Consider the following 27,172-nt stretch of genomic DNA (forward strand, 5'->3'; position numbering starts at 1 on the left):
GATCAGAAGCCAGCCACAGGATTGCACATTCCTTCCCTTCCTGCCTTAACAATGGTCAAGAAATGGACAATAACTAATAAGAGTCTCCAGGTTTTCAGGTTTAATATGTGTTTGGTTGGCAAATGGTGGTTATTTTGCATAAATACTTCCAATTTGCACTCTTGTGTCTGAAATGGAATGTTAATTATGTAGATTTCACATTTTGTTTTTAGATGGCATTGGCTAAGTGATGTGCAGTAAAATTGAATCTTGCAGTGAATTGTTTGTGGAACATGACAGAGGGGGTGAAAATATTCCTGGTGCAGATTTCCCACCTCTTCCCTACCTTGAGTCTGATTTTTTTCTTCTTCAAAATTTTCCCCTCAGCGAGAAGGCAGCATATGCCAGTTTTTATATAAGATGTATGCATAGGCAACCAATCCTATCAGCTATGAACAGATTTTGTCAGAGTTAAGGATGTTAAAGGTTACAGCTAACATTTTCATTAACAGGGCTCATTTTAAAGAGAACTGCTCATTTCCACCTTCATGCCATTGATGGTTTTGTTTCTTCAGTAGGAATGTGGAACAGGGGTCTCGAGGGACCCGATCTACTCCTGCACATTACAATACCACGAACCGAATGGATAGACATCGAATAATGGATGACCACAACTCCCCAGACAGAGAGAGGTAGATATTCAGATGTAACAGAGTAAACAATGGAATACATTTCAGAAAAAAACAGAATCAGTTCAGATTGATACTTAAACCTCAGCATATCCAGTTTACAAAAGTGAAATAATTAAATTTGCCTAATGCTATTTCCTGCTATTATTATTCTGTATAATATAAATAGTCCCATAGTTTGCATTTACCTGTCAGGAAAGCTTGAAGAAAGCATGCAAGAAGAACATTTTAGCCAAATAATTGAATCAGTTCTATGGGTCTTTTATTTTACCTTTGACAATAATCACACTTTAGAATGAGAACTTGGATTTATTTATTGTATTTGTAGAGGTTAGAAATACAGTAGTACCCCAGGTTACAGACGCTTAAGGTTACAGACTCCGCTAACCCAGAAATAGTACAGGGTACCTCAGGTTAAGGACTTTGCTTCAGGATGAGAACAGAAATCGTGCAGCGGCAGCGGGAGGCCCCATTAGCTGAAGTGGTACTTCAGGTTAAGAACAGTTTCAGGTTAAGAATGGACCTCCAGAACGAATTAAGTTCTTAACCTGAGGTACCACTGTATCCAAGGATTTCCCAGTTTGATTATTATAATACTACATTTTGTTGTTGTGCAAACCCCCCTTCCATGCAGAAATGGATGGATTTTGCTTTTTAAAAAGGTTTTCACTCTTTACCAGTTCCCAGTGTTAGAACTCTACTTCCATGAAAACTTCAAAGAAACCTCTAGCTCAGGCATCCCCAAACTTGGCCCTCTAGTCATTTTGGGACTACAACTCCCATCATCCCTGACCACTGGTCCTGTTAGCTAGGGATGATGGGAGTTGTAGTCCCAAAACATCTGGAGGGCCAAGTTTGGGGGTGCCTGCTCTAGCTGGACACATGATTAATATATAGAGCTGAGGGAGAGTAGGGATGTGTTTTGTGAGAAAGTACACTTTGTTAGAACCTTTTAAACAGTGTTGCTTGAGAAATTTATTATATAGCAACCTGAGATCTACTGGCATCTTGGAATTTTAATGAAATAGAAGTGAACCAGAGATTGTAGTTGGCTTATGTTGCTTACTCTGCAACATTACCTGAGGCATTTTTTGCTTTCATTTTAAAAACTAGACAGGACATTTTTCACCTCATTAACTTGTGTTAATGAAAATTGAATTTGAAATGTTCACCTCGCTCAGTTTCATAATATACTTGCACTTTGGTATTTTTAACACGTTACCTAACAAGATACCAGTATATCTTCCACAAACTTACATGTACAAAAATTAAAGTTGATTTTTTTTAAAAAAAGTAATATCATTAACATTTTTTCTGTTACTATTTTTCAAACAAAAAGTAATATTTCACACTGCCTGAATCATTTACTATAATTTCTAATTATAAATGACAGAAGCAGCTAGTAGCAAGTTTTAACGTTTTATAGAAAGTTCTTGTATGGCAGAGATCCAAAAAATCCTTATCCAAATTCCTGAAGTGCTTCTATGTATTCACAGGAGCTCTGTGGTTGTTTTCTTCTGGGTGAAACACCAGCCCCCCCCCCAAAAAAAATTCTGATCTACCAAATCCCACAGTACTCCCTATTAAAGGTACCTGGTATTGTGTGGAAAGAGGGATGCAGCAAATGTTCTAGTGCAGGCATAACAACAATTTTATTACCATCTGGCTGGGTTTCTCCAGTCACTCTGGGTGGCTTACAGTGCATATAAAAACACAGTAAAACATAGAAGGTTGTTTGGATCCTAGCTAAGAATTTAAACAGCATGACAGTTGTCACGGGACAGTCGGAAGAAGGTTGGGAGCAGAGGGTGGGGAGAGAGGAGCGACCAAGAGGCTGGGGAAAACAGTAGGGAGGAACAAGGAGAGAGGGAGGAAAAAGGATTAAATGGAAACAGTCGGATGGAGGTAGGAGCCCCTGATATTGCAGAGGGTCAGTGCCGCCCGTTGTCCAGCGGCTCAGGGATGGAAGGAGAGATCATCGTCATTCCATCAGCAGTAGAGAGACGAGAAAGGAAACAATGTGAGCAGCATAGGCAGCGGGGGGGGGGTTGCCCAAACTATTATGTTGGGGGCAGTCCCGCAAGCGGGCAGTGCTGGCAACTGATAGCAAGGAGTTGGATGCTTGAGAAATGAGCTCTGCTCTGTAAATATTAATTAATAAATACTACTCTAAAGTCAGCAGCCTAGCAAGTGGATTTTCTCGTGAGAGGCTGCAACACGACCCTGAATGCTTGTCAGCACTCTTTGACTCCTTTCACAAGGGAGAATTAGCACCAGACATGGAACGAACTGGAGCAATTGGCAAAACCTCAAAAGAAGCACAGCAAGGAGCTGTGGGAGGTGTGCCGGCTGCAGCTGAACGAATGCCGGTGGAGCAGCTCTGGCAGCACAATCTGGTGCTTCAAACACAGGTTAGCGAACTGGCAGCCTGGCTGGATGAGCAACGGCTGGCTTGGGGGGGGGGCGAGAGCCGTCAGAAGGGTGCCCACCCCCCTCAGCAAGTTTGATGGGAATAGTCAGAAGTACCATAGCGCAAAATATGGTCTGAAGCTCAACATCAAAAAAACTAAGATCATGGCCACTGGTCCCATCACCTCCTGGCAAATAGAAGGGGAAGAAATGGAGGCAGTGAGAGATTTCACTTTCTTGGGTTCCATGATCACTGCAGATGGTGACAGCAGTCACGAAATCAGAAGACGCCTGCTTCTTGGGAGAAAAGCAATGACAAACCTAGACAGCATCTTAAAAAGCAAAGACATCACCTTGCCGACAAAAGTCCGTATAGTTAAAGCTATGGTTTTCCCAGTAGTAATGTACGGAAGTGAGAGCTGGACCATAAAGAAGGCTGATCGCCGTAGAATTGATGCTTTTGAATTATGGTGCTGGAGGAGACTCTTGAGAGTCCCGTGGACTGCAAGAAGATCAAACCTATCCATTCTCAAAGAAATCAGCCCTGAGTACTCACTAGAAGGACAGATCCTGAAGTTGAGGCTCCAGTACTTTGGCCACCTCATGAGAAGAGAAGAATCCCTAGAAAAGACCCTGATGTTGGGAAAGATGGAGGGCACAAGGAGAAGGGGACGACAGAGGATGAGATGGTTGGACAGTGTTCTTGAAGCTACTAACATGAGTTTGGCCAAACTGCGAGAGGCAGTGAAGGATAGGCGTGCCTGGCGTACTCTGGTCCATGGGGTCACGAAGAGTCGGACACGACTGAACGACTGAACAACAACAACAACCATAGTTTTAGAACTGAAGTCACATATGCCATGGGGCTACAGAGGAATGAGCTGAAGTCGGATGAGGAACGGGTGGCGTTTGTCCTAGCGCACCTGGAGGGGACCCCTGGGATTGGGTGCTACCCTTAATGGCAGGAGAGAACCCGGCCCTGAAGAACCTGCAGCAGTTCCTAGCCCTAATGGATGCTATGTTCAAAAGCTCTGAGGATGTGAAAGTCACCTCCCAGGAGTTGCTGTCTTTGTGTCAAGGGGATAAGACGGTCTGAGAATTCTGGATGCAGTTTGCCATGCTAGTGCACTGGCTGCAGTGGGACTTGAATACCCCAGCCGTGGAGGCTCTGTTTCGCCAAGGACTTAATCGTGAAAGACGAACTTGCTAGGACGGCAGAACCCGCTTCTTTTTCCGAAGTGATAGAGACCTGTCTGAAGATCGAGGTAAGATTTGAATGTAAAACGGTCGAGAAGAAAGAGGCGCACAGCGAGCCTTGGCAGGAAAACCGTATTTCTGATATTCCAGGGAGGAAATTTGGCGTTGCGCCCAGATCACAGTCTGAGGAGCCTATGGTGATTGGGGGGGTGAGCCCAAAAGGCTTTCCAAGTGCCCTGGCGACGAATAAAGGGGACGAAAGAGGCTGGAAGGAGGGGAGAAAATGCTTCCTCTGCCAAAAGGTTGGGCCCCTAGCTAGGCAATGCCAGCGCAAGAGGGATTGGGAGGCGTTGGCTGGCACTGCTGTGAAAGAGACCAGCAAAAGCAAAGAGGAGGTGTTGGGAAATGCTGAAGCCTGACTGCCAATGGAGGCTGGAGGTCATGTACAACGATAACTGAAGAGCCCTCAGCAGACGCTCCGGTCCCGGGAATCATTCTGACAGTCATGCTAAAACTCCCAAATGGGTGCACAGTGGATGTGCCCTGTCTTGTAGATTCTGGGCTTCTGGTAATTTTTTTGACTGGCACTTTGCTGTAGAGCACCAACTAGTTCCTTGGACTTCCCCTTGCGAGTAAAGACGATTGACGGGAGACCGTTGGTAGCAGGAGCTGTGTCGCACCAGACCCCCCCCCATGAGAATGCAAGTGTCTAGGCAGGCAGATACATTTGGCCTTTCATGTTACCAAACTGGCTGGCCACCCAATAGTCCTGGGAATGAGCTGGCTGGCCTGACATGATCCAGTGATAGCCTGGCACCAGAGATCGCTTACTTTTGGCTCAGCCTACTGTGTGGAGAACTGTCTGGGTGAACAAAGGGATCATGAACTGGGGGCAAGGGGGGCCCAAGTAGTGGAGGAAGGGGGCCCTAAGAGGTCAGCAGTGGTGCCCCGCCAGTATGCAGCCTACCAGGACATTTTCAGCGAGAAGGAGGCTGGCCGGTTGCCCCGCATAGGCCCTATGATTGCAAGATTGATCTGGTTCCGGGGGCCAAATTACCAGCTGGGAAGCTGTACTCCATGTCTGAGATGAAGATAGAAGCCTTGAAAGAGTTCATAGGCAAGAATTTGCAAAGAGGATTCATTAGAGAGTTGAAAGCGGCCGGAGGGTCACCTGTCTTCATGGACAAGAAAAACACAGAATAGCGCCACCTTGTGGTGGACTATAGGATCCTGAACAGCCTCACAGTACCCGTAGCCCATCCCTTACCCCACAATGATGACTTGTTGGAGCGAGTTAGAAGGGGGGAAATTTTCACCAAACTGGACTTAAGGGGGGCCTATAACTTGGTTCGGATGAGGGAGGGGCATGGGTGGAAGACCACCATGTTTACGTTGCTGGGGTCATATGAATTCCTGGTGATGCCATTTGTCTTACAATCTGGAAGTTCACACTTTCAAGCACTCATGCACCAGAGCGTACTAGACTGGCAGAGCCCCAGAACCAAGAAGGATGTCCAGAGATTCATAGGATTCAGTAATTTCTATAGAAAAGTCATCAAGAATTTTCCCCAGGTAACGGCTCCGATAACCGACTGCCTTCGGGGTAAAAAAGGTTTTTGCTGGTCTGCCAAGGCTCAGCAAGCTTTTGAGAAGCTAAAGAGGGCTTTTGCCTCAGAACAACACCTGCTACACATCGACCCCCAGAAGGCCATGAGGGTGGAGACGGATGCGTCAGACCGAGCCATCGGAGCTGTCTTACTGCAGCAGGACAAGGAGCGTGACTGGAGACCGTGCACCTTTTACTCCATGAAGCTAAACAAATTGGAGCAGAATTACACTGTTTTTGACTGGGGACTCCTAGCCATTTATGCTGCTTTCCGCCATTGGAAGCACTTCTTAGTAGGGGCACAACAGCGTATCCAGGTGTGCACGGACCAACTGCAAGGCAATTGAACCAGAGACAGATTTGGTGGGCCGAATTTTTGCAGGGTTCAGTTTCCAGATACAGTATATCCCGGGGGCACAAAATGTGAGAGCAGATGCCCTTTCCTGAAAGCCAGAGTACCTGGAAGAACAGGGACTAGGGAGATGTTTGAACCTGAGCAGTGGGCATGCACAGCTGCAGTGGTGAGTAACCAACAGTTGCGTACTATGATTGGGGTGGATGAATTTGCCTGCAAGAAACTGGCGGAATTAAGGCAGGAAGGTAGCCAAAGCAGCGAATTTGAGGAGAAAGACGGACTGCTATATCGCAAGGGAGCGCTGTATGTGCCGGGAGAGGAATTGCAGGCCAAGATTCTCAAACAACACCATGACAATCCCACTGCGGGGCACTTCAGAAAGAATAAGACCTTGGGTCTAGTGACAAGAGAGTTCTGGTGGCCCAAGTTCAAGGAAGATGTGGAATACGTAAGAGGTTGTGGAGTATGCCAGAGGGCCAAAGGGGAAAGGACATTCCCTGCGGGACTGTTGGAGACCTTACCCACACCCAGCGGGCTGTGGGAAGCAATTTCCGTAGACTTCATCACGGACCTGCCCACATCGAGGGGAAAGATGGTGGTCCTGGTCATTGTGGACATGCTTACCAAGATGGGACATGATACCCTCTGCAGAAGAAACCACTCGGTTGTTTATCGACCACGTTTTCAAGCTGCATGGGATGCCTTTGAGGGTAGTCAGTGATCATGGTAGTCAGCTCACCTCACATTTTTGGAGGAAGATGATGGAGTTACTGCAGGTCGAAGTCAACTGCACCTCTGCCAGACACCCGCAGACGAACAGGCAGGCCAAGAGAGTGAATGCCATTTTGCAACAGTATTTGAGGTGCTACGTAAGTCACCAACAGAATGACTGGGCCTTGAATCTGAGTCTAGCAGAATTTGCTTACAATAATTCCGTGCACGCCTCCACAGGAATGTCTCCGTTCGTGGCAAATTACGGGAGGAACCTGAGAGCTTTCCTGGGAAGGGAGGAAGCACTGTCGGTGCCAGCGGCTGAGGAGTTTGTGGAAGAGATGGAATTTCTGCACCAAATGTTGAAGGAAAATTTGGAGAAGGCCAAAGAAGCATATAAGCAGGCAGCGGATCAGAATCGGCAAGAAGCAGAAAGAATACTTGTCGGGGATTGGGTGTGGTTGTCCTCGAAAGGTCTGCCCCTCAGGGGGAGGAGCAAGAAGCTGGAGCAATGGAAGTTGGGTCCCTTTAAGGTGATAGGACAAATCAACCCAGTTTCCTTCAAACTCCACTGCCGGAGAATATGAAAATACACCCGGTATTCCATAGGTCCCAGCTATCACCTTACCACCTAGCTCACAGGTTTCAAGAGGAACCCGAGGAAGTTCCTATACCGCCCCTGGTAGAGAAGAGGGAGCAACAAGATGAAATAGAGGAGATCCTAGACCAGAAACAGAAACAAACTACAGTACTTGGTAGCCTGGGAGAACACACCAGTGTCAGAGAATGCCTGGGTACCAGCAGAGAGTGAGCAAGAACCGTATTTGACTGAGGAATTCCATGCATTATTCCCCCATAAGCCCAAATTTTTGCATTGGGATTTCAGAGATGTGTTTGAGTCTACTGATGGAGAAGAGGACTTCCTGGGATTTCCACCATCTCAGGACGGTGGAGACACTCTGAGGGACGTGTTTGAGTCCACCGATGAAGAAGAGGACTTCCTGGGTTTCTCACCGTTGAGGGACAGTGAGGGCGAGCCCGCAGAGGAGGTGGAGGTCTTGGGGGGGGGTGGATGTCACGGGACAGTCGGAAGAAGGTTGGGAGCAGAGGGAGAGTGGAGAGAGGAGTGACCAAGAGGTTGGGGAAAGCAGTAGGGAGGAACGAGGAGAGAGGGAGGAGAAAGGGTTAAACGGAAACAGTCGGGTGGAGGTAGGAGCCCCTGATGTTGCAGAGGGTCAGCACCACCCGTTGTCCAGCGGCTCAGGGACGAAGGAGAGATTGTCGTTGTTCCATCAGCAGCGGAGAGACAAGAGAGGAAACGGCGTGAGCAGCGTTGGCGGGGGTGGGGTGGTGGTTGCCCAAACTATTATGTTGGGGGCGCTCCCGCAAGTGGGCAGTGCTGGCAAGTGATAGCAAGGGGTCGGATGCTTTAGAAATGAGCTCTGCTCTGTAAATATGTATTTAATAAATACTACTCTAAAGTCAGCAGCTAGCAAGTGGATTTTCTCGTGAGAGGCTCCAACACAACTCTAACAACAGTTGATTTCGAGGTAAAGTTAAGGTGTCTTTCTCTGCTGTTGAAGTAATTCAGTCTTAAAATGGTATAATTTGAAGTGGATTGTGCTTTTGAACTGTTTAGCTTTAATTAAATTTCCTAAACACAAATTCCTCTATTGTGCTTAAATTTAGAATGCTAAATGCTAAATGCCTGATTCACCAGCACGTTAAACTGGACCAGGCAAATTTAAGCTGGCTAAATCTTATCTTTTTGACATGTATTAGAGAGAGGGAGACAGGCAGACATAATTCTTAAAATAACAAATAGCAGATTATGGGTAGCAGATTCTAGGCACCATTTCCAGAATAAGAGACACATTCCAGAACTGATACACTCTGCTGTTCTTTTCAATTTAAAAAGCTGTGGCCTAGAGCACCGAAATACTCTTTTAGGCCATCACTTATAGATGGTGTGGCATTAGGTAAGATGCTATCTTTTAATGGATGAACTCATGCTGCTGAAAGAGTATGCAGACAATTGAGTTAAAAACTCGACTTCAGGCAGATGCTTGACAGAATTATGTGAACCAGAAACTGCATACTCTTTAAGCCACTGTTGTTGGCCTAGTAAATTATAATAGCTTGCCTATTTGTTGTTCTGCTGCTTATTCTCTGGGGCCATCAGAACAAAATATACCAAAGTTAAACAGATAGTTTTGAGTATTCTTTGCAGGCCTGGTGTCAGACTTTCTTTATAACTGTTTTGGCCAAAGTGCTGCACATACTGATAAGTGTGTCAACAGGGACTTTTTCAACCCCTTTCCTTTTCTTCAATGACACTGGAAGAAAGGGCAAAACAAAAATCAGTTCAAGAGAGAGAGAGAGAGAGAGAGAGAGAGAGAGAGAGAGCATTTTATCCCAATGATCTGGCACTTGATAAGAATATATGGTACTATTGTTCTGCCATTAGACAGAGATTGTTACTTACTCTCATAGTCATCATTACCTCAAAATAGTTTTATGAGCCTGAAAGCACCATAATTTAAAATAGTATATTTTCCTAAAAGTTATTAAGCTTCAAAAGTCTCTAGTGTGCATTAAAAATGTATTTACAAATATCTTCCGCATTGAGATATGTATTGTTCCAAAACTATGGTCATTTAATAGTGCATTAGCTGAAGGATGAAATAGCCAACTTCTCTGTTTATTTTTTATACTATCCTTTCTTCAAAGAGCTTAAGTTGGTGTATATGCCTCCCCCTACCTTTGATCCTCAAAATAACCCTGTCAGGTAGTTTAGGCTGACACCAGTATACCTTTGTGGCTTAGTGGGAATTTGAAGACAGGTGTATCCAGTCTAAATTGAGCACTCTAACCAGTGCACCACACCAAAGGATCCATTTGCTTAAATTTGTTGTTGTTGTTCAGTCGTGTCCGACTTCGTGACCCCAGGGACCAGATTGTTGTTGTTGTTGTTCAGTCGTTCAGTCGTGTCCGACTCTTCGTGACCCCATGGACCAGAGCACGCCAGGCATGCCTATCCTTCACTGCCTCTCGCAGTTTGGCCAAACTCATGTGGCAAAGGGGCTTGAATTACTCAGGGAAGCTATGGACAGGTCAAGATGGACAGGTCATAGTGGAGAGTTTGGACCAAACGTGATCCACCTGGAGGAGGAACTGGCAACCCACTCCAGTATCCCTGCCAAGAAAATTCCATGGACAAAGACAACAGGGACCAGATAGTGCTGCCCAAATTGTCTACAAAATGGGGTGGCTCACTTTATAGACCACAAGAGACATGGAAAAGCTCTCCTTAAGGAGAGCAAAATTTGAGCAGTTTACCTTCTCAAATTTGTCACCCCATCCCCCTGTCCCCCTGAGCTCAGCTGGGAGAAAAGCACCTGGGTTGGGGTGAGGCAAGGATGCCTCATTCGACAGAGGTGCAGAGGGTTGCTAATAGGCAGGTGACATTTTCTGTTGTGGCTCCTGATTGTGGAATGCTCTTCCCAAGGAGGCTTAGCTGGTGCCAACTTTGTCATCATTTCAATACCAGGTTTAAAATATCTCGGCTCCCAGATGTTTGGTTATTTGGTTGTCGGTGTATTTTATTTGGCTGTTTAATTGATGGTGTTACTGAGGTGTTGTTGTTCAGTCGTTCAGTCGTGTCCGACTCTTCGTGACCCCATGGACCAGAGCACGCCAGGCACGCCTATCCTTCACTGCCTCTCGCAGTTTGGCCAAACTCATGTTAGTAGCTTCAAGAACACTGTCCAACCATCTCATCCTCTGTCGTCCCCTTCTCCTTGTGCCCTCCATCTTTCCCAACATCAGGGTCTTTTCTAGGGATTCTTCTCTTCTCATGAGGTGGCCAAAGTACTGGAGCCTCAACTTCAGGATCTGTCCTTCTAGTGAGTACTCAGGGCTGATTTCTTTGAGAATGGATAGGTTTGATCTTCTTGCAGTCCACGGGACTCTCAAGAGTCTCCTCCAGCACCATAATTCAAAAGCATCAATTCTACGGCGATCAGCCTTCTTTATGGTCCAGCTCTCACTTCCGTACATTACTACAGGGAAAACCATAGCTTTAACTATACGGACCTTTGTCGGCAAGGTGATGTCTTTGCTTTTTAAGATGCTGTCTAGGTTTGTCATTGCTTTTCTCCCAAGAAGCAGGCGTCTTCTGATTTCGTGACTGCTGTCACCATCTGCAGTGATCATGGAACCCAAGAAAGTGAAATCTCTCACTGCCTCCATTTCTTCCCCTTCTATTTGCCAGGAGGTGATGGGACCAGTGGCCATGATCTTAGTTTTTTTGATGTTGAGCTTCAGACCATATTTTGCGCTCTCTTCTTTCACCCTCATTAAAAGGTTCTTCAATTCTTCCTCACTTTCTGCCATCAAGGTAGTATCATCAGCATATCGGAGGTTGTTGATATTTTTTCCGGCAATCTTAATTCCGGTTGGGGATTCATCCAGTCCAGCCTTTCGCATGATGTATTCTGCATATAAGTTAAATAAGCAAGGAGACAATATACAGCCTTGTCGTACTCCTTTCCCAATTTTGAACCAATCAGTTGTTCCATATCCAGTTCTAACTGTAGCTTCTTGTCCCACATAGAGATTTCTCAGGAGGCAAATGAGGTGATCCGGCACTCCCATTTCTTTAAGAACTTGCCATAGTTTGCTGTGGTCGACACAGTCAAATGCTTTTGCATAATCAATGAAGCAGAAGTAGATGTTTTTCTGGAACTCTCTGGCTTTCTCCATAATCCAGCGCATGTTTGCAATTTGGTCTCTGGTTCCTCTGCCCCTTCGAAATCCAGCTTGCACTTCTGGGAGTTCTCGGTCCACATACTGCTTAAGCCTGCCTTGTAGAATTTTAAGCATAACCTTGCTAGCGTGTGAAATGAGTGCAATTGTGCGGTAGTTGGAGCATTCTTTGGCACTGCCCTTCTTTGGGATTGGGATGTAGACTGATCTTCTCCAATCCTCTGGCCACTGCTGAGTTTTCCAAACTTGCTGGCATATTGAGTGCAGCACCTTAACAGCATCCTCTTTTAAAATTTTAAATAGTTCAGCTGGAATATCATCACTTCCACTGGCCTTGTTGTTAGCAAGGCTTTCTAAGGCCCATTTGACTTCACTCTCCAGGATGTCTGGCTCAAGGTCAGCAACCACATTTCCTGGGGTGTATGAGACCTCCATATCTTTCTGGTTACTGAGGTATGTAGAGGTTAAAATGTTGTATTTATATTTTTTTGTATTTTTATTCTTGTTGTCTGTTCGATGTAAGTTCCCTTAAGACTTCACAGTGTAAGGTGATTAATAAATAAAGTAGCAGCAATAATAATAATAATAATAATAATAATAATAATAATAATAGGACGTAAGGTGTTTAGCTCCCCTCACCAGCATGTTCATTTTGCTATAGAGATTGAGACTTGATTTATTTGTGATGGAGCAGACTTGAGTCTAAACAAATGGGATTTGCTGTTTTTGGCCTTAAAGTATAAAGAGCTAGGATTCCAGAATAAAGGAGGGAAATTGATGTTGTCAGTACTTTGTCAAGTAAAAGCTTATTGGAAAGTTTCTGAGCAGTTGTAGTGTGTAGCATTATGTAACCACTTTGGGAACTCTGATAGAAAAACATGGTGCAAAATGAAGAAATAAAATACTGTATCATTTAGCAGTTTAACTTGAGTGGCTGCAGCAAAAGCTCTGAGGGTGTTTCTCTCCTTTAAGTCACATGTGTTTCTTGCTGCAGTTCCAAAGTTGAGGCTGAAAGGGTAAGTGGCTATATGCTTACATTGGGAAGCAACACTTGGCCCTTTAAGTTGCTAGCTCATTGTGGCAGCAGGAGAATTAGGCTGCATATGTTTTCAGAAGTAAGTCTCATTGATTTTAGTGTCAATGCTATAATTATTTATAGTTTCCTGCTTTTACAGTTCCGTTCAGTTCCAGATTATAGGACCCCCCCCCCAAATGTTGAATAAAGAACTAAGTGATTGAACTGGTGAAAACAATGTGAAATAAAGAGACATCGTTGTATGAGAAGGAAGTATAACAGAAAGTATTTCAGGGTTAAATATGTCTTATTTTCTGCATAAGAAATGATCATTTATGAACCAGTCTAAATGTGCTCAGAAATACTATATCCAGATCGAATTTTGTGTGTGTGTGTGTGTGTATACCCTCTGCCCCCAGGTTAGCTATGTCTGATGAACCAGGGGCAGCTCCAAGCCAGCAGAGCACTGGAGAATTATGCCCTCTCCATTTCCCTTGTGGTACTTATGCTGCAGATTAGGCACTGTCCCTTGCAGATTGGCCACCTATCCCTTCAAGGATCTTGTGGCATCCCAAACTAACAAATATTATGTAGCAAAAGCTATTGTGGTCCAAATATTACTTTTATAGATGCATGAAATGATATTATCTGATACAGATATAAACAGAATGACGTGCACATACAATGGGGGAAGATAAAGGATAGAGTGTCCTATTACTCTGTAGAGTGAAATGCAATCAAGGTCCAGTGAAAAGGGTAAATGGTCTATTTAGCTTGAGTGTGACCCATTCCTGCAGGTAATGAATTGGCAAATCAAGATGAATAGACAACAAACACCACTTTGCTCTGCCAATTTATTACCAGTAAGGTCACACTCTCTCAATTGGATTTTTTTTTACCCTAGAACTTGTTTGCATTCCATTCTACATGGTAATAGGTCACACCTGTCTCTTCCATCAATGAGTCCACAGGTAAAGGTAAAGGTAAAGGTAAAGGGACCCCTGGCTGTTAGGTCCAGTTGCGGACGACTCTGGGGTTGCAGCGCTCATCTCGCTTTACTGGCCAAGGGAGCCGACGTACAACTTCCGGGTCATGTGGCCAGCCAGAGCAACACATAGAAATACCATTCACCTATTTATCTACTTGCACTGTGTGCTTTTGAAATGCTAGTTTGGCAGGAGCAGAGACCGAGCAACGGGCGCTCACCCCATTGTGGGAATTCGAGCCGCCAACCTTCTGATTGGCAAGCCCTAGGCTCTGTGGTTTAACTCCTCTTGGTAATAACATCTCTCTTCAGTCTATACATGTGTAGTGTGTGTAGATACACAAAGCCTTGTACTTAGCAGATTAGCTGTTTATCTGACAAAGTGGATTCTTTCCCATTAAAGCATCCAAATCTAGCATTACAGGTTACAGCAAAAGCTACTGAATCTGCATAGTGTGAATACAATATTGTCTCATTCTATATGAAAATACACAAAACATTAGTTTGTTATTTATTAAAAACTGTTATGTTCTTCCATTCCACAGTTGTATAAAGTAGCTTACATCATTGCTTTAAACCAATTTCATAGAATGAAACAAATTCATAAACAGAAAACTGAACATTAAAACTCAAAACAGCACCACCAAACCCAAAGCACATTCTCCCCTGTCAATCCAGAGGTTTGGGAAAGATAGGATTTTTGAAGGAGTTTAAGTTCAGAAAGGGGGATCACTGACACATGGGAAAGATTATTCCAGAAAGTCAGGTTTGCTACTAAGAAACACTTACTTAAACTCTTAACAGTTTAGCTTCCTCAAATGTGTGTGTGTGGGGGGGGGGGTATTTTCAGCGGGGTTCTCAGTTAAGATTTTTGGAAGCTTAAAAAGTTTCATGTGAATTTCTCCACAGTTGCCACAATCTTCTTAACCAAACTGATTTTTGGCATATCCTGATATTTCCAAAATAGGTACACTGACTGTGTGTATCAAATGAACAGACATTGTTCATATATGTATAATACAGTTCTGCAGGAACTCATGAGGCATTCTTTGAATATTACAAAACAATATATTTCCATTTATCAAGTATTAATTTCATAAAACTGAGGCACACTCCATTTGAAGTTTGAAATTAGAATGAAATTAACACTTTTTAATAGCTTTTCTTTGGGAAGAAGCATTAGTACAGTTGGTCCTCCAATAGGATTCTGTAAGCGTTGCTCTGAATATTTTCATGTACCTTTATCCACTATTTATGTCTCATGCCTAATACAATTGAACCTTCTCAAATGTATCAATGACTCTGGGCTGGTTCAGAAATAACATTCCTGGAGCGGGGATGGTGATATCATCAATTTAAAATGGCACCTTAGTTTGCATCTTCTACTCACCCTGAAGGCAGTGTAACAGTGCTTAATTCAACACAAACACCTCTCTCTGCTATTGGGGGTATCATTGTGCTGCATTGCCTTCAACCTTTCCAGTCTCAGGACCCAGCTTTAGGTAATACATGTATTTGGGGACGCACTGTATCCCCCCCTAAGCTTGTATTTACATGGTGTTGCTGCTGCTGTTGCAACCTACCTTAGGAATGGATCCAAAAGGGAATAAACAAGGGTGGGATTGACTTTTAGCTATCCCCAGGGAAAAGAAATACTAATGGATGCTAACTTTCAAAGATTTCTGGTGTGCTCTTGTAATGAGAAGAAATATAGGTTAAAATTTCAATTTGCTGTGTTTGAGCTTATACAAACCTGAAAAAGTAGCGCTTATACAAACCCGAAAAAGTAGCGCTAGCTGTTCTTTACAACAATTCATGTTTGCACTATTGGTGTCCTCCAGAATTGTCTCCAGGTCTGATATTCACAGATTCAGTAAAAGCTTAGGTGCAAATTAAGTTCAAGTCAGAATAACACCAGGAGAGCTATGAATGTTGCTAATAAAGTCTCAAATTGATTGATTTATAATAGGGATAAGGTATCAGGAAAGGAAAGAGGAAGAAAATCACCCATACCTGCCAGGTTCAGCTGAAGTGAACTCATTATTTTTCCTTTGCTAAGGCATCAGTCCTCTGAGTACCGGTAACTGTTTTCACTGAGAGCAGACAAATCCAATAATCTATGGAAAATTACCTGCATAAACACAGAATTGTATTACTGCCCAGTGTAATTTCTTGAATATAGTGGTCCTCGTTATGGTATGCTCCATCTTGATAAAGGCAGGATATATACTGATGTTGCATTTTCCTGACTCAGAAAAGCTAAGTCCTGCAGAATGGCACAGCTTAAATCTCTATGCAAGCTTTAGCTTTAAGTATCTCCCGAGACCAACAAATCATGCTGCATTGCTGTTCATACTGTGATGAGAGCTACTGATTTTGATCTGCCAAAATGAGAAATTTTGAAATGACAAGCTACTAGGACATGATCCATGACAATTTATGCTTTGAGAAAGAAATTGCTATAAAAAGTCACCTTGATAAAACCAGTACCAAACTGGAAAAAAAGTTTTGTGATAGTCTTTCCAAAATAGAAAAAGACATCTGAAACCAGCTTTCCTCTTAATAGTTGCCACTGGAATATTGCTAAAGCAAAGTGTTATAATAATTTAAACTGGTATGTACAGCTATATTTTGATTCTGGGTCGCCTTTCCTACTCTGCACATAAATTAATCTGAATCTAGCAACATTCCCATCTCACTTTGTCTTAAATATAAAATGAAGATATTGTTTTTTATAACTCTAGAGATGAATGGTGACATTAGAAAGGTTGATAGTGGGGTATCTTAAATTATGCATTTGTGTATTTGTTACTGACTTACCTTGTTCCCCCCCTTGCACCACCACCATTGTTTCCAATGGAAATACCATAAAAGGATACCTTGTATACTCAATCAGTTATTGCCACAATATTGCTGTATCATGAAGAAAAGAACATTCAATATTTGTTTTTCACTTTTAGCCAATATAAAAAGGACTAGATATATGAGTAGTGAAGGGTGAATCAGTTTGTTTCTAGTCTGTGTCAGTTTGACATGTATTCACTCATAAATCCGTTTCATCTCATTTCCATAATTGTGAATATATTTTTAAATACACACCAAAAATTTCACAAATTAAATATTTGATTTTTATTTTTGAATTATATTTCTAAATGTATTTTCTCCTGGCATAGTAAAGGTAAAGGGACCCCTGACCATCAGGTCCAGTCGTGTCCGACTCTGGGGTTTGCAGCACTCATCTCGCTCTATAGGCTGAGGGAGCCAGCGTTTGTCCACAGACAGCTTCCGGGTCATGTGGCCAGCATGACAAAGCCACTTCTGGCAAACCAGAGCAGTTCACAGAAATGCCGTTTACCTTCCCGCTAGAGCGGTCCCTATATATCTACTTGCACTTTGACGTGCTTTCAAACTGCTAGGTAGGCAGGAGCTGGGACCGAGCAACGGGAGCTCACCCCATGGCAGGGATTTGAACCGCCGACCTTCTGATCAGCAAGCCCTAGACTCTGTGGTTTAACCCACAGCGCCACCTGTGCCCTGACATACCTATTGCTAAATGCATATTTCTAAATGTATTTTGATATGTTTTGGAGCCTAAAACCACAATGGAATATTTGAGAAGTGTAAAATCTGATGGCTAACTAAGTACTGATCCAGACATTAGTCAAGAGGTGCTGATCAGATGAGTTCATATCAGAATTTGCAAATACCGGATTCCTCAAGGTTCCTTGTATATAATATTTCAGATCTTGACTGGATTTAGTTACTTCTAGAAAGGTTGAGGATAGGATAATGCTCATGCCCCACTTATTGGGGAGTGCCATTTATAGCCCGATGTGGCGGGGTTTGGGGAACAGCTGGCGACGGGATTTCCCATGTGACTGGGAAGAGCTTTGTGTACCTTCCAGCCATGCAGGAGGTTGAGAGATGAGTGAGACTAGGGAACCAATCAGCATTCAGCCTGGCTCCCTGAGGGGCAGAGCTTCAGGAGTGGACCTGACTGGAGACTGCCCACTGTCAGGTACATTCCTGGAGCATATAAGAGAAGATATTTTCAGGTCGTCTTCTTGGTTATCGGCCAGTTTAACCTCCCCCCCCCCTTCTCTGTGATTTAACACTTGACTTCTTGCAAGGATAGGATAGTGGTCAGTGGACATTGCTATGGAATGTCATTGGTCTCTGCTTTCAGGGTCAGGGAGCAATTTTGCTTCCAGGCAATTTGGCATGGTCCTGTAGATTTCCACCTACTTCATAGCAGTCATCACAACTTGAGCCCTCACTCTGGGAATGTCCTCTTTCTCCTGCCTAAACTTGCTGAATTCCAGGAATTTGATGCCTCCCATCTATATGAACTGTGGGCTGACTAGGTAAAAGGTAAAGATAAAGGACCCCTGGATGGTTAAGTCCAGTCAAAGGCGACTATGGAGTTGCAGCGTTCATCTCGCTTTCAGGCCGAGGGAGCCGGTGTTTGTCCACAGACAGTTTTCCAGGTGATGTGGCCAGCATGACTAATCCGCTACTGGCGCACGGAAGACTGTGATGAGTGCCAGAGCACATGGAAACGCCGTTTACATTCCCGCCATGGTGGTACCTATTTATCTACTTGCACTGGCATGCTTTCAAACTGCTAGGTTGGCAGGAGCTGGAACAGAGCAACAGGAGCTCACCCCGTCGCGGGGATTTGAACTGCCAACCTTCCAATCAGCAAGCCCAAGAGGCTCAGTGCATAGAATTAAGTACCCCCATATCTCTAGGGTTTACAGGTATTCAAATGCTTGCACTGGGGCAATAGAGGAAGATTATCACAGTGCAGCATAGCAAAGTTATAAATTGTTCCTCTAGGTGATAAAAATACCATTAACATTTCCTTCAGAGTTTTTTTGGTATTCTATGCATTTTTTCCATGCTTTTGTGGTGATTATAGAATTATATTGATTAGAGACTATGATTTTGTAGTTGCTGTGTTCTCATGGCATTTGTCCTTCAGTTTCCTTTTTAGGATGTGTGTTCATCTATCTTCATTTCATTGTCTTACATTTTCATTTTTTGTTTCTGCTATGCTTTCAGTCCTTATGTCAGTCTGCCTTGGTCTCAACACACACAGTCCATTGACCACCATCATAGAAATGCCAGGTATCTGTTTTCCTGTGTGCGCGCCTCTGTGTATATAAATGCATGTCCCTGCTTGCACCTATATTTTTACTTCACTCTGTTCAGGTCACTGAAGGGTATTGCAGGATTGCTTTATAGGCAAATATTTAGAAGATTAGTAGGTGTTATTTTTAAAGACTGAAAACATTCAGCTGTTTGTTTGCCTAACCATACTCCCCTTGATAACACCCGCTTCCTGTTATTGGCATGTATGAAATAGCAGTTGATTTATCAGGTTTTTTCTTTGAACTTCCAAATGTTAAAGTCAGGTCATTGATCATTCCGGAAAAGGTATATGGGTCACACCTACACCATATTTTTAAGTGTATTTTGTGGATGTGACCCATATACCTTTAAAGCACATGGCTTCCCCCAAAAGAATTCACAGAGCTACAGTTCCCAGTACCTTAAACAAACTACCGTTTCCAGGATTCTTTGGCTGAAGCCATGTGCTTTAATTGTATGGCGTGTGTAGCTTCTAGACCTACCCGGTATATTTAACATTTCAAAAAGTCGCCATCCCAGGCAGTGTTGACAACATTCAAGTAGGTTAATTTCCATACTGAAAGAGTAAATGATGTTATGTGAAGGACAAGTATTAAAGCTGGTGTAGTGTGTTATCTAAATGGGTGAGCTGTGACCCAGGAAAGACCTAGTTGAAATCTCATCTCAGCTATGAACTCAGCTGGTAGCTTTACATGCACATCTGTCTCTTAGCTCCAGTGCTCCCAGCTGTAGTTTGGGGCTAATAATGCTACCTACCTTACATAATAATTGTAAGGATTATTGCAATATGGTACATGTGAAGTCCTTCCAGCCCTCAAAACTACTATATAAATGTTGTGTATTGTTATTGCTGTTGTTATTATTATTAATTATTGTTATTCCAGGGACTGGGATGCAAGCAGAGTGCCTCATGAACTGCATGTGTCTGTAGCTTGACATATGGTTCTCACTGTCAGCCTCTGACAGTGATGAACACTTCTTAGAAAGGAATAGAAGTCTTTCAGACTTGGGTCATGCAGTTATTGTCTCTAAATAGGTAGTTAGCACTGGTAATGCTGTTTGTATCTTGTTGATGTAGCAGCAAGTACAAATTTATATCTCCCTGGAGTGGGATGGTTGTGTGAATGAGAGAACATTACATCAGGATCAGCACTGAAAGTGGCTTTGGATGTTATTGAAGAAGTGTCATCAACAAATGCAGTTACTAACTACTTCTGCATTTGGATGGCAGTGCTGCTTGTAATATTTGAAGGTGAACTTATGCAGAGGAACTTATGCAAGCTCCCACTTCTGCAGTTAGTAATTTTTGCCTATGTGAATTTTGATTTGACTATCACCAAAGTCACTTGTGTGCCACTTCTGGAACTGTTCTGAGTTTCTCTTATTCTTAGATTTACAATCTAAAACCATGATAGTGCTTTAATTATCACTTTGACATTACATTAACATGCTTTATATGAATTGGTCTTTTTTTCCTTTGTCTTTTGCTTCTCTGTGTTTACCTTTGTGTCTCATTTGTGTACATGTCTTAACTGTAGCTTCATGTTCATCCCTTATGTTTTGGCAGCAAGGATCACTCAATGTATCCTATCTTTTGTGAAGATGCAATCAGATTACTTCGATCCCGTACGATGTGCCGTACCTATTCTGAGGGTGCTTACTATGAATTTGAGAGGTATAATTGGTGTGGCATGTTTGTTTAGTCTCCCACATCATTCATAAGCAAACAGTACTCTGATGTTCAGAAATCTGCAATTTAAGTTTTAAATGATACATTGGAGGAAAGAAGAAAAGGCACTAAATGCAGGAGTAAAAGGAAGGGTCTCCCCAAAGATGTGCACAATACATTATATAACTCATGATGTATTGGATATTAAAACTCTTTCTCTGAGATGACTCTAAAAACAAAACCCACATGCCACCCATTAACAATTCATTAATGAAACTCATATTCAAATGTAAATGTATCATACAAATGAACATACCCAACTGGATGCATAACAAGACTCACTAAACAGGGATATTATTTTATTACCATTAGATTAGTGAAGATAAACTGATCAAAACTCTGATTAAAATTAGTAAGGTTTCCTTTGCTTTATAGACTGTGTCACTGTTCTCTTTAATTTTTTCATGAATTTTTGTTTGTAAATTATAAATAATATCATCTGCATTGCTCCTAGAATTACTTTATTCTTAGAGAGCAGAAATTTTCTTTTTTATACTGATATCAATCATGAATTTGGCCAAATAAATATATAATAATATAGAAGCTGATTTTCCCCCTTTTGCATGAATTACAGGCATTGCTGTATCATACCAACCTAATTTTACATAAATGGCATCCAGAAAAAAGGATATTGTTATGATGTTGTGTATAAACCATGGCTTTTCTTCCACAGCTTAAAGGGACTAATTAGGACTCTTTCATGTGCCTTTTTTCACCCCCTGGCTATATCAGTTGCATAATTTCAAGGCTTGTTATGTCTTGTGGCACTCTTGTGTTATGAGCATCTTGTTTGTGGTCACATAATTACCATTTTGTTGACAATTTGCTATGCAGAAAATCTTAAAAAATGAGCAAACTCCTCTCAGCTCAATAAACCAAGACAATGCAAGATCAAACAGTGGATCTGGTTCAAGTTTGTTTTCTAATTAGGCTTATGCAAACCAATTCCTCAAGTTTGACTGTAATAGCTAACTATGGCTTATAAAAAGTGAAAACAGAAAATTTATATCTCCTTGTGACCACAAAAGTGGGGGAAGAAAGAGTGTGCAAGCTTGAGGCTCACCATAGCTTGTTAAGATAGCAGGACACCAGCGTCTGAATGGGACTATGATCATTCAATAACTTGGTCTTGGTTATGTTAGGGCAGATATGGGGCTTGTGCCATATGGAACTTCAAGTTAAGCAATATATTACTTAGAGTACAGGGCTGCTGTCAAAAACATTAGATAATAATAATAATAATAATAATAATAATAATAATAATAATAAAATAAATAAATAAATAAAATTATTATTTATTTGTACCCCGCCCATCTGGCTGGGTTTCCCCAGCCACTCTTGGCGGCTTCCAACAGAGATTAAAATACATGAAAATATCACACATTAAAAACTTCCCTGAACAGGGCTGCCTTCAGATGTCTTCTGAATGTAAGGTAGTTGTTTATCTCTTTGACATGAGATGGGAGGGCGTTCCACAGGGCAGGCGAAACTACCAAGAAGGCCCTCTGCCTGGTTCCCTGTAGCTTTGCTTCTCGCACTGAGGGAACCGCCAGAAGGCCCTCGGCGTTGGACCTCAGTGTCCGGGCAGAACGATGGGGGTGGAGACGCTCCTTCAGGTATACTGGGCCGAGACTGTTTGGATGCATGTTTTACATGACCTTTCCCCCTCCTTAGCATCTAGTTCTCTGTTGTGGCCTCTGTGTAGCTCTGCAGGCCATTCATTGACATCTGTGGCACTTAAACTACTTTGATAAATGTTTGAAGATTTGAGAATAAGGTAGCCTAGACCAAGCAGCTCAGATGCCCATGCCACCATTGGATCTGAAGGCCTCAGATCTGATAAACCAACAAGAAGAATTACAATGTTGCTTAAGAGTTTCATTGTGAGAGATTTGGCTGATTCAGGCTTCATATACATGACAGGTGCAGACATATGGGGGGAAGTTTATAAACATCTACTAGCCAGGTTGTCTCTTCCCAAAGATGCAGCAACTTACATACAGCAGCAAGGAGGGAGCAGAGGTGACACTGGGCACTCCAGATATCAAGCAGTGCCTGTTTTGCCACTAGAAATAGGACTACATGGGGAAATGATGCTATTCACATCATTTTTTGCTGGAGGTAAGACCCGCCGACCATTGAAGGGCCTCCCCGCCAGTGGACATTGATGCAAATAGCATGTTTTTCTGCTGGGGATGTAGTCCCCATTCCTATGGAAATAGATGCTTTATCAGGAATCTGAAACGCCCATGGCTTTTCCAACACTATAGGTGAGCTGATGATCAAGGGCTCAACATTGTGTTGGAACATTGGATTCTTACCATTGGGTGCATTAATTATGTAATACAATTTCTGCTCATTCTACCCCTACCTGCTCAGTTCTAAGCTGACCTCTCTACAAACAGCTAAGCATACAGAGGATTTGTACATTTTTTGACCTGGCAGCAAAATGCATTAGTTGACTATTTGGGAAGGAGCTCTCTAAAAACTCTAGAAGTTTCTATGAACTGGCTTATCCAGATGGAGATCCTATACTGTATGAGTGAATTTACAGGCAGCTACTCAGAGAACAGCAGTTACAGGTAAATGTAACTCTGTTTTGTACTTATGCCAAGTCCTGATTTCATTATGGCATGTGTTTCCCTGCTCCATGTAATTGTCTGCACTACATGCAGGCATGTACATATGACATTGCATGTCTGCACTGCGGTGGGCACCCACAATCCCAAGGGTGAGTTGGCACCCTGTCTTGAAGTTTCACCCTGCTGCTGTCATTGCTATCCATGCCAGCCACACACCTCTCCAGCCACATACCCAACAGTCCCCCTTGCATGGAATAGCCCTATGCATGTACATTGGTATGCACATGGGGCCCTTTAACATGGTCACTAACACACAAATTGCCAGTGGAAGGGCAAGGCTAGTCAATGCAACCCCCTCACAGGTGCTTTCAACTATAGCCGTGTCAAAAGCTGTCAAAGGTTTCCCAAAAATATCCTCCCCATGAAAAAACAGGGACAAGCTTTCTGCCTTTCTGAATTTTTTTCCCCAGTGGGCGGCAGGGAGGTTTGCTGCTTACAAAGTGGCTGCAGCATGAGGATCTCTCTGCATTCTTTCGCCATCCATGTTTCCTGGAATGTTTTGAGAGAGACATATCGTGGCATTGCATCACTCCCAAGGTTACATTTAAATCCTCAGGCACATTACATGATTAAGTAATGTAAGTAGCAGCACCTCTCCATGATTTTTTTTTGGGGGGGATTTCTTCTCTCTCCCCCTCCTTCCAAAAACTGTCAGAGGTGGTTTCATTTCACACTCACTCAGCAAATGGTAGAAAAATGAATATTAGACTCAGTTGTACTTTGAACCTTTGAGGAGGTTGTCATGTGAGCTTTATTAATGACATCAGAATATATGATAATATTAAATTAGATTAAAATTTAAATTAGATGAAACGGAGAAGAGGAAATTGCTGTTTTCAGCACAGTACTTGTTCTTTTTGTTGTACATTTCCTCCTTTAGGTATCTTTGATGTTTGCTAGACTGCCTCAAGCAGCAGGAAAAGGGTGGATGAACATTACATAATGGTCATTATCTTTTGTGATAAAGCAAGAAAAAGCATAGAGCACCCAAGGCAATTCAAAAATGTCTGAAATATCTTTGCTGTTTATTTTATGTTCAGGAGGAATAGAAAGGAGGGAAGAGTGCCTATAACATATTATGATGACACTGATATTTCCCCTACTCCTGAAAGGTATTTTGATTCATATAGTAGATGTAGATAAGAATCTGTATTAAAGCATTTTCCGAGCACCCCTGCTGTAGAATTTTGAAATAGTTAAGAATTGTGATACTTGTGCTCTTTGTACAATATATTATTCCAAGTGATCTGTTATAAATGGCTTGAACTAGCAGTGAGTAGTTTAGTACTGCGTGAGCTGCAAAGTGCTTTTTCACCTAGAAGTTATTTACTGGTAGAATGTGTGTAGTGCAGCCAATTTCTTCTTAACACTGTTACTTTTCTCTTGTGCCCATACCTTTTTTCCCACAAGTAACAATGTCACAAGTCTCTGGGTTTTTTTCTGGATATCCCTACTAAGCATCTTCTTATTTGCAGCGGGGTGGGGATATGTAAGCATTTTGGTAATGTCCAAAGCTCTGTGCTTCTGCATTGCATGCATAGCTGCAAAAGTGAGATTTTGCAGAAAGAGGAGATAACAGTGACCTCTGCATAGGGGTGATCTATGCATACATTGGAGTTAATGCTACCGGACTGTGAAACTTCTCTTTAAACCTAGGCTTCTCCCAATCTAAGACTTAATCAGTGCTGCACAAGTACTGTGAAAGGGCAGGGCACTGAAGCACTGATGGTCAGCTGGCTGTGCAGCCAATTCCAGGATTGTTGGTTGGATTGACAGGAGGAGGGTAAGCAGGAAGCTGCTTATTATCCCTTGAAGGTTAACTCCAGCCATGCCTGTTCTAATATTTGTATCAGTTTGGTTGATGAGAGTTTCTGGGTAGTTGAGATTAATGCACTAATATTAGAAACGGGTCACTTTCTCAGCTGCCCGCTAAGTAGTTTTTGCAAGCCTTGATAGTCTTAGCCACTGCTAAAGATGCTAAGGATGTCCCTCCACACCAATAGCATATATTGCTACCTGTACATGAATTTCACTATTGTGAGATAATTCTGTATTTGTACATTTGAGTAATTATTATATGATTTGGCTAATTGCATAATAGTAGCATTATTCTGATTTTTTGCTGTTATTATTAAACATCACACCTTATGCAGTTCCTAAACCAAAAAAGATATTTCCCTAAACACAAAGTGCTTATGTTATGGACATGGTAAAAAAGGGGGAGTGTATTTCTGAATACTTTTGAGGATTTCTGCTATTATCTGCTAATATAAAAGTACATATTTAGGTATTCACAGCTAATCTCCATTATATCTTGTTTTAAACTACTTCATTCTTGAATTTTATTTTCATAAAGGCACGTGGTTCTGATTTTATAAGTCAACCTACTTATTTCCGTAAAAGTAATATACCATTGGTAGACATAGCGAAGCACATCTATTGTCATATCATATCGTCATTGCTTTATTTCTATATTTTTCCCATCTTACAAAAATTACAATTTTGAATAAGTCCTTTGATTGCAGCCATGCTTGCATAAGTTACACTGATGAACATAACTTAGTTAGGTCCATTAATTTCACTGGGCCTATTGTGAATATAACTTAGTTGAATATGATCCCAAAAATTCCACTATATTGTATAAAACACACTATTCTTGTAAACAGTAATCACATAATGTTAAATATTTTTAATTACCCCAGTTGAAATATTTGTTACTCACAATGTGTATATGGTTAGGCTAAAGAATACACATTATTATGCCATCAGTAAATGCAATGTATTATTATGTGTTTCATGGATATATGCAAAGCATTTATACACTGCTGTTGCCACCAGCACATCTGTATGTATCATGTATGTATCCCATAGTTACATGTGGCAGACAAACCAGGATTGGCCATGGCTCCCTTCTACGTGCGTAGAAGTTGGCAGAATAATTTGCTGTCCCATTGAGTATGAAGTGGCTCTCAGTTGCACAGCACTATAACGCCAATGATACAGATATATGGTCTGGTGCATATATTTAAGATTGGAATGGCTGTTTGGTCATATATATTTTAACTGTAAAAAGAAAAAGGGTTCTTTGAATATATTCCATAAAACACAAGTCTTCTCAAAACAATATAACACAGAAAACCAGCAAACAAACCATAGACGGAATATTAGAAGATAATAGGTCAAATGGGCAGACAGTGATTCAATGCACCAATATGTTAAGGGGGAACATACATATGCATCCATTCATTGAAAGAGATATATAGAAAACACTGGAAATAATTGCCAGATTAGTCAGTCAAAAATATGTTTTCATGAACAGTGTTGATATGTAAATAGCTTCACCTTTATAACATGTCTTTATTTTAACTGCATTGCAAAGGTATTACAATGGTGCAAGTTCATGGGCAGATCATGTAGTCAATGGTTCAGCTGAAAACTATGGGTAAGTAAAGAGTGTAGTGTTACACTTCTATGATTAAAGACATGTACTCATAATTTAAATGTAGTGTTATTTTATTAATGGGTTTCACACCTGATAAGTGTCATTTTTTTCACTAGACCTAAGAGGGTTAGGTTTTAATATGACATGCCCATTATTTTCTTCTTTCCATGTTGCTTCACACACATAGTTTGTTTAATTGTATGTAGATCTTTCTCAAGGAACAACAGTTACAGGTAACAAACCTGTTTTCTTTGAGCAGGTTTCCATACACGAGCATATGTACACGATGTGTCCCTGTATCTGAACCTCTTTTGTAGATTATGTTCTGTTCATTTTTAATCCAAAATTACCTGTGCACTGACACTACATTTAAATTAATTAATAAGGCACATTGTATCCCTTATTTCCAGAGTTCGTTTCAACCTCATCATGGGAAGATAGAGAATAGCAAATATGCTTCAAATATTTATATGAATCTGGGTTTTTAATTGG

At 42.0% G+C, this 27,172-nt stretch overlaps 1 protein-coding gene across 7 annotated transcripts in view; it reads left to right on the forward strand.

Annotated features, from left to right (window-relative positions):
* RIMS2 (regulating synaptic membrane exocytosis 2) overlaps window positions 1-27,172 on the forward strand; it is a 355,451-nt gene that overhangs the window by 218,874 nt on the left and 109,405 nt on the right. For 4 of the 7 annotated variants that reach the window (XM_033155715.1, XM_033155724.1, XM_033155722.1 and 1 more), the window contains 5 exons: window positions 555-671; window positions 18,778-18,843; window positions 20,435-20,542; window positions 24,279-24,350; window positions 26,618-26,680. In XM_033155715.1, the coding sequence (XP_033011606.1) occupies window positions 555-671; window positions 18,778-18,843; window positions 20,435-20,542; window positions 24,279-24,350; window positions 26,618-26,680 (426 nt within the window). The remainder of the gene's footprint in view (window positions 1-554; window positions 672-18,777; window positions 18,844-20,434; window positions 20,543-24,278; window positions 24,351-26,617; window positions 26,681-27,172) is intronic. The other 3 variants (XM_033155716.1, XM_033155721.1, XM_033155717.1) reach the window with 1 other exon arrangement.

The sequence above is a fragment of the Lacerta agilis genome, chromosome 7 (genome assembly GCF_009819535.1).
Source record: "Lacerta agilis isolate rLacAgi1 chromosome 7, rLacAgi1.pri, whole genome shotgun sequence".
Lineage (NCBI taxonomy): Eukaryota > Metazoa > Chordata > Lepidosauria > Squamata > Lacertidae > Lacerta > Lacerta agilis.